Below are 8,046 nucleotides of genomic sequence, written 5' to 3'. Positions count from 1 at the left end.
TGCCCAGGCGGGTCTCGAACCTGCGGCCTCAGGCAATCCACTCACCTCGGCCTCCCAAAGCGTGGGATTGCAGGCTGAGCCACTGAGTCCAGCCTTGTCCTTATTCTTAAAAATGAAATTACTTTTGACTTTTCAGCAAGCACATAACTAAAGTTGAATGGTATAAGACACATCACGGTTTTGTTGGTTTTTCATAAATGAAAAATACTAAGCCAAAAAAAAAAAAAAAAACTTTTGTGCTAAGGCTGCTGTATTAATTACACGAGGAACCAATGCACAAGAACTTGGGTATCATACAGATAGTTACTGGTACTGGCAAGACTTAAAACCCAGTAAACACTGCACATTCTGAGTTCTGCACTTCCTGAGCTCAGCATTTTATAGCAGTGATTCTCAACCCTGGCCACACATCAGAGTCACTTTAAGTGATTCACCATTGCTAAAGTCTGTGCTCCAACCAGACCCATCAAATCAGAATCTCTGAGGTAAGGCCAGACTTTGACTCCTTTTTGTTTTGTTTTGCTTTGTTTTGTTTGAATTGTCGCCCAGACTGGAGTGCCACTGCAGCCTCAACCTGTTGGGCTCCAGCGATCCTTCCACCTCAGCCTTCCAAGTAGCCGGAACTACAGGTGTGCGCTACCACGCCCAGCTAGTTTTTGATTTATTGTAGCGACAAGGTCTCACCAAATTGCCTGGGTGGGTCTCAAACCTGCAGGCTCAGGCAATCCACTTGCCTCAGCCTCCCAAAGTGCTGGGATTACAGGCTAAGCCACCAAGCCCTGCCGACTTCTTTTGAAAGTTCCCAGGTGATTCTAAAATGCAGCTAGGGTTGGAATTAGTGACTTAAAAGGAAAAGTTACCTCAAGAAAATCCAGCAAGAAACTCTTAGGGTAACAAGTGATGTAGTAAAGCATCAGGCACTCAAGTAAGTGGCACCCAGCCTTGTTTTTACCATCACCACCACCACTGTCATTCATATCATTATCACTACTGCTCCTACAACCTCTACTGATACACAAAGCACTAAAGAGGGGGGGAATGCTAGCAAAGAGGACACTTTTAAGGACAGTGTTCGCAAGACTTGCAAAGAGAAAAAAATTTGAAGTCTCTAAGCAGGGCATGACTAACTTACGGCAAAACCAAATGTCTTAAAGGAACCAAAAAAAAGTTAAATGTATCTTCGTGTAGAAAAGAGCTATATCTGCTGTATTTTTAATAATCTTAATATAATTATATATCAGATAATACTCTGCCTAAAAGACTTGGGCCAATAGGTCAGTCAAGTTTCAAACAGAAGATCCAGCAACCAATTAAAATACCAAATGAATTTTCTAAAAAAAAAACCTTGAATAAAATGTTTTATCTCCATACCTTTGGTATCTCTAATAACAATAGCATTCAACAATCCTTTTCCTCTTACAGCAGTTACAATATCAGAAGGTAGCTTCATGAGTTCATTTCTCAAGATAGCACCCATTTTGTCTGCATTCTCAGCAAGATTTTCTTCTTCCAAAACCTAAGTTTTGAGAGAAATAATACAAATGTTAAGACTGCCATTCTGTTGTTGTTCTCTGCAGAGCTATGTGGACTGTAAGCAAAGGAAAAGCATGACTAGATAAAGGCCAGAGAAACGTAACTTTCATTTCTGTCTTTCAAAGCCTACATTAGTTTAATTTCTAATTAAACATATACTAACTCAGAGCCTTGCTTAAGTCAAAATCCACTGTCAATCTGTTTTCATGACAACATGAATTAAAATTTATTTAATGCAACTCATATACTATCATTAGTTGCATATATCAATGGACTAAATACACTTTAGTTTATAAACTGCAAGAGTTTCCTTTATATTTTCTCCTAAAAAGCATTATTTGCTAAGCAAAAGAGGCCTAGGGGGTGGGTCACAGTGTGTGAGTTCTGTGACAGCTGGTCAGGGCCTAAGGACCCAGAGCCCCAAGTGACTTCACACTCAGGAAGCCCATGGAGAAAATCCAGTCTACTCAGCCAAGGTGTAAGTTACTTTTTGAGAATGCTTTGTTCCTAAAATCTTTCTGCTATACTTCACATCCTCTAATATTTGGCAAACTTATTAAATTTCTTCTTTTTTTTCCTTTTTTTTTTTTTGAGTTGGAGTCTCACTCTGTCACCCAGACTGGAGTGCAGTGGCCGCTCCTGGCCACCGCAACCTCGACCTGCTGGGCTCCGGTGATTCTTCTGCCCCAGCCTTCTGAGTAGCCGGAATTACTGGCACGTGCTGCCATGCCCGGCTGATTTTTTTATTTATTGTAGAGATGAGGTCTCGCCAAGTTGCCCAGGCGGGTCTCGAACCTGTGGGCTCAGGCAATCCACTGGCCTCAGCCTCCCAAAGGCACGGGACTACAGGCTGAGCCACCGAGCCCAGTTTTAAATTTCTTATTATACCAGTGGGCTAACAGCACGTTAACACTTCTTATAGAAACAGATACTGTATGGCTGTATCAGTTTTCACCTCAAGGGCTGCAATAGCCACTCGGCAGCCTAGTGGATTGCCACCATATGTGGACCCATGTTCCCCTGGCTTAATGGTCAGCATGATTTCATCGTCGCACAACACTGCGGATACCTGAAAGACAGTGAATTCAAGACATCATTTCTCAGCACTAAGCATTCTTGTCCTTAGCACACCAGGGACACAAATATTTAATAGCTTCAACAAATAAGAGCTCGCACCTGCTATCCTAACTACCAATAACAATCTAAGTAATATCCTAACATATTACAAACATATTAAGCACACTCCAATGGCACAGAAAAATATAATTTTGCAACTAAAAGAGAAAAGTTATTCAATGATATAATTTATAATCCTTTCCAATTTCAAGATGAAATGCTTTGTTTAAATGCTTAAAAAACAAGCCGGGCTCGGTGGCTTGAACCACAGGCGCGCGCTACCATGCCCGGCTAATTTTTTGATTTATGGTAGAGACGAGGTCTCGCCAAGTTTCCCGGACTGGTCTCAAATCCCTGGACTCAGGCAATCCTTTCACCTCTGCCTCCCAAAGTGCTGGGATTATAGGCATGAGCCAGCCCATCAGTCGTGGTTTTAAACAATTAGTGATGCCATGTTTCTAAATACTGGGGAAAAGGACGGGAGTCCACAGGAGTCTTTTGAGGCAAAACGGTCCCGCCCAAATCAAATGCCTAGCACAGGAGACCCCAACCCCAAGCAATGAACCAGTATTGGTCTTTGGCCTGTTAGGAATCAGGCTGCACAGCGCAGACGAGCAAGCAAAGCTTCATCTGTATGTACAGCCGCTCCTCATTGCTCCCCTTGCCACCTGAGCTCTGCCTCCTGTCAGATCAGCAGCGACATTAGATTCTCATAAAAGTGTAAACTCTATTGTGAGCTGCACGTGCAAGGGATCAAGATTGTGCATTCCTGAAGAGAACCTAATGGCTGATGACCTGAGGTGCAGCTGAGGCATTATATATTACAATGCAATAACACAACTGAAGTGCACAATAAATATAATGCACTTAAAATCACCCCCCCTCGCCATCCCCCATCCACAGGAAAACTGTCTTCCACAAAATTGGTCCCTGATGCCAAAAAGGTTAGGGACAGCTGCTCGAGCAAACTTCGAGGCACACTCAATTCTTCAGCCAAAATTATGTTTTCAATACAGACACTCCAGGTGCCTACAACACACTTCATAAAATCAAACTGTCTGTAAGGCATTATTGCCACATCAGTTGATGTAAAAAATATTTTAGGGCTATATTTTATGAGTAGGAAATGGAAAGAGACTGGACATGAAACTTACAGGGTATAAGCCCCCGGAAAGGGCCTTTCCAAGGAGGACTATGTCAGGTCTAACGTTTTCATGATCAACAGCCAGCCACCGCCCAGTTCTGGCCAATCCTGTCTGTATTTCATCAGCAATAAAAAGAACCTATTGGGAAAAAAATAGCATGATTAATTATCATCCTCATTTCCACTGGGAAAATAGCAATCTTTATTTCAAGTCCCCCTTTTGTAATATCATGACTATAATTACACAATTACAAAAGTAATCTTCTTCTATTATTATTCAAAGTTGTGGGGTACAAGTGAGGGTTTACCAATGTTTAATTCTGACGTGCCATTAGATTTGTTAAGATGTTTTAACCACTCACACAATTTTAAAGTTATCTGATAAAAATCCTGTAGACATACCAACCACGTTCTGCGTCAGGACATTCCACCCTGCTCTGCATGTGGAAAAGTGCTCTACATATGAAAGGTGCTCATGCAAAGATGGAGGTTTTTAGGGCTTTTCTGGATATAACTACCCTTTAGGAACAAATTAATTCACTCATGTATTCCATAAAAAAACTTACTATGTGACAGAAACTCTCAAATGGTAAACAAAATACTGTACACTAATAATATTCGTCTTAGAGGTTGTAACTTCTGGAGCGGAGAGCTACAACACAGGGCTTGGGAGGGATTAAGGGTGAAAGGCTCTTAGACGACAGAAATACAGTTAGGGCCAGGAAGTCTGCAGCTCTGCACAGGGCCCAGGGTATAGGCAATGTTCCAGAGACAGTAAAAAGTCAGTTTCGGTGCAGCTTTCTAAGCCTTAGAAAGTTCTTAAGCTCTTAGCATGTCTCCCTCTAGTAGAAAGGGGATTTCCTCTTTGCATTTAGCCTGTCAGCAGAACAAAACAGAGATGAGGGAAGTCAAACAGGAGCCAGCTCAGCCTCAACTCAAACAGGTAACATGGACAACCTGGTGCCTGGTGCAGAGTTCTCGCACTCCCACTAGGTAACCTGGATCTGGAACAACAACACCTGCTTCACCCTGAATTGGTTCCACCATGAACGCGGCAACATTTGGATCCTGAAGAGCACGCTACAAAGGGAATAGGAATATGTAAGTTTAAATAACTTCCTTTCTGCCATATCTGGAAATCTGAAATCACATACTGCACACAGTTTCCTATGCTAATAAGTATGCAAATCAGGTCTTCACACTAAGTTAATCCTGACTTTACAGTGCAAGTATATTTCTCACTTATATTCAACTACCAGAAACTCCAAATATTTCATCTTTAAGTTACACTATCCCACATTTTCAAATCTAAAGTAAATGGCCCTTTGAAGTCATTTCAAGGTTTTTTTTACAAGTCTTCTACTTCATAATTTTAAGCAGATAGTTAAAAGCTGAGAAATTTTATTTAGTAATTAAGTGGGTAGTACCCAAGTTAATTGTTATGAAGAATACATATCTGAAGTGGATTGCTGTAGGGATTAGATCATAGTACCCAGTTTTCCCTGTGTTAGAAACAAATTAATCATTGCAGAAAACATGTCTGAAATCTTGGCCTAACTTAAATAAGATAAACTGTCATTATTGTCAAACAATATATTTTTAATTCACATATTCAAAAGGTTTAACTTCTATTTACTTTCTATTTAATTAACTTCTATTTAAGCACCAAGACACTGTTAAGTACCTCCAGTGCAGGCAGATCATTATAGGGAATGATTTCAAATCCTGGCATAAATGGTCCAAAGCCATCGTAACTGGTTGGGTCAGTGGAAGCAGAGATAGCAGACAATGTCCTACCCCAAAAGTTTCCAACTAGAAAGGAAAAACAAACCGATTATTTCAAAGAAACCCCCACATTCAATAAGCACTACTCTCCAATACCATGGAAAGTTTGGCTAAAAAAATAAATCTGCTGGGCACCACCACACCAGGACAGGGCATTTCCAAATACTCTCACAAAGTCTCTTTCACTGGCATCTCTCATCTACGAGTCACTCTTTTACTCATCCATAAACAATAGCATATTGACTTTGACTAGGAACTTAGAAATAAGCCCAAAAAGAAGCCAGGCATGGTGACTCATGCCTCTAATCCCAGCACTTTGGGAGGAGGAGGCAAGAGGATTGCTTGAGCCCACGGGTTCAAGACCAACCTGGGCAACATGGCAAGACCTCAACACTACAATAAATCAAAAAATTAGCCACACATGGTGGTGTGTGCTTGTGGTTCCAGCGACTTGAAAGGCTGAGGTGGAAGGATCACCTGAGCCCAGAGGGTAGAGGTTGTGATAACCATGAGCATACCACTGCACTCCACACTCCAGCCTGGGCGACAGAATGAGACTCTAACTCAAAAAAAGAAAAGAAAAGAAAGAAATAAGCCCCAAAATCTCTCATTAATTATACCTCATTAACTTTTATGACACATTCAGCAAATAATGTATCATGCACAGGACAAACATATTAGAACTATTTCATCAGTCAATTAACACAGTAAATAACATCGCATGTTTGTAAATAACAGCTGTTAATATTTAACTTTCCATACCTGCAAAAACAATCTTTGCTTTGTATTTCTGAATACCCTTCACGGTGTAGCCCCATCTACGAGCTAGTTTGCAGGCAGTTTCTCCCGCCTCTACTCCTATGGTGGGGGAGAATTTTCAGATTAAAAAATGTTTCAAACTATCCGAAAATAAAAAGATTATGTTACTGGATATTTAACAAAACAAGGAAATGCTTTACCTGTATTCATAGGAAGAACTTTGTGGTAGTTGAAAAGTTTAGTAATATACTCCTCATATTCACCAAGTACGTCATTATAGAAAGCCCTAGACGTTAAGGTCAATTTGTCCGCTTGACTCTTTAGAGCATTCACAATCTTGGGGTGACAATGCCCTTGGCTGACAGCACTGTAAGAACTCAGGAAGTCAAAATATTTTCTACCTTCTACATCCCACAGGTAAATACCTAAAATATATAAGAAAAATAATTTTAGAAAATTACTATATGAGCCAGGCGCGGTGGCTCAAGCCTGTAATCCCAGCACTTTGGGAGGCCGAGGTGAGAAGAATATCTGAGCCATGGGTTCAAGACCAGCCTGGGCAACTTGGTGAGACCTTGTCTCTACAATAAATCAAAAAATTAGCCAGGCGTGGTAGCGCACACCTGTAGTTCCACCTACTTGGAAAAAAAAAAAGAAAGAAAATTACTACATGATATAAAGTCCAAAGATTAGCAAGCCTTCTAAACGCCTGTATTTGAATCTCTATTTAATTGATACTTGTTGGCCAGGCATGGTGGCTCACGTCTATAATCCCAGCACTTTGGATTCCCTGAGCCCACAGGTTTGAGACCAGCCAGGACAACATGGCGAGACCTCATCTCTACAATAAATTTAAAAATTAGCTGGACGTGGTGGCACATGCCTGTAGTTCCCAGCTACTTGGAAGGCTGAGGCAGAAGCATCACTTAAACCCAACAGGTCAAGGCTGCAGTGGCCGTGAATGTGCCACTGCACTCCAGCCTGGGTGACAGAGTGAGATTCTGACTCAAAAAAAAAACTATACTTATAGTTAAGGCTTGTTTTAGTTTGGAAATAATAAACTTTGGTTTATAAAAAATTAAGAAGTGGGCAACATAGCAAGACCTCCCCTCTACAAAAAATTTAAAAGTTACCCAGGTGTAGTGGTGTACACCTATGGTCCCAGCTACTTAAGAAGCTAAAGCGGGAGGATCACTTGAGCCCTAGGGATCAACGCTGCAGTGAGCTATGATGGCACCACTGCATTCTGGTCTGAGCAACAGAGCAAGACCCTGGCTCTAAAAGTAAATAAGTAAATAACATTTTATCTGACTTCAAAATATATTAAACAAGTGTGGTGGCTCACGCCTGCAATACCAGCACTTTGGGAGGCCAAAGCAAGAGGACTGCTTGAGCCTGCAGGTTCGAGAACAGCCTGGGCAACATGGTGCGACCTAGTCTCTACAATAAATCAAAAATTAGCTGGGCATGTGGGCGCATGCCTGTAGTTCCAGCTACTTGGAAGGCTGAGGTGGAAGGTTCGTTATTTTGATAATTACACTGTGGTTATAAAAGAGAAATTATTTGTGTTTTAAGAAAGACACACAGGCCGGGCTCGGTGGCTCAGCCTGTAATCCCGCGCCTTTGGGAAGCTGAAGTGAGTGGATTGTCTGAGCCCGCGGGTTTAAGACCCGCCTGGGCAGTGAGACCTCATCTCTACAATAAATCAA

At 41.4% G+C, this 8,046-nt stretch overlaps 1 protein-coding gene across 3 annotated transcripts in view; it reads right to left on the bottom strand.

Annotated features, from left to right (window-relative positions):
* OAT (ornithine aminotransferase) overlaps positions 1-8,046 on the bottom strand; it is a 12,997-nt gene that overhangs the window by 1,256 nt on the left and 3,695 nt on the right. For 2 of the 3 annotated variants that reach the window (XM_008054652.2, XM_021710696.1), the window contains exons 3-9: positions 6,538-6,762; positions 6,341-6,436; positions 5,478-5,605; positions 4,751-4,873; positions 3,804-3,932; positions 2,489-2,602; positions 1,372-1,516 (exon numbers count right to left, since the gene is read on the bottom strand). In XM_008054652.2, the coding sequence (XP_008052843.1) occupies positions 1,372-1,516; positions 2,489-2,602; positions 3,804-3,932; positions 4,751-4,873; positions 5,478-5,605; positions 6,341-6,436; positions 6,538-6,762 (960 nt within the window). Of the gene's footprint in view, positions 1-1,371; positions 1,517-2,488; positions 2,603-3,803; positions 3,933-4,747; positions 4,874-5,477; positions 5,606-6,340; positions 6,437-6,537; positions 6,763-8,046 lie in introns of all 3 variants that reach the window. The other variant, XM_021710697.1, reaches the window with a different exon arrangement.

The sequence above is a fragment of the Carlito syrichta genome, unplaced genomic scaffold (genome assembly GCF_000164805.1).
Source record: "Carlito syrichta isolate Samal-C Ts95f unplaced genomic scaffold, Tarsius_syrichta-2.0.1 Scaffold297348, whole genome shotgun sequence".
NCBI classification, from domain to species: domain Eukaryota; kingdom Metazoa; phylum Chordata; class Mammalia; order Primates; family Tarsiidae; genus Carlito; species Carlito syrichta.
This window is presented reverse-complemented; position numbering and strand designations above follow the sequence as displayed.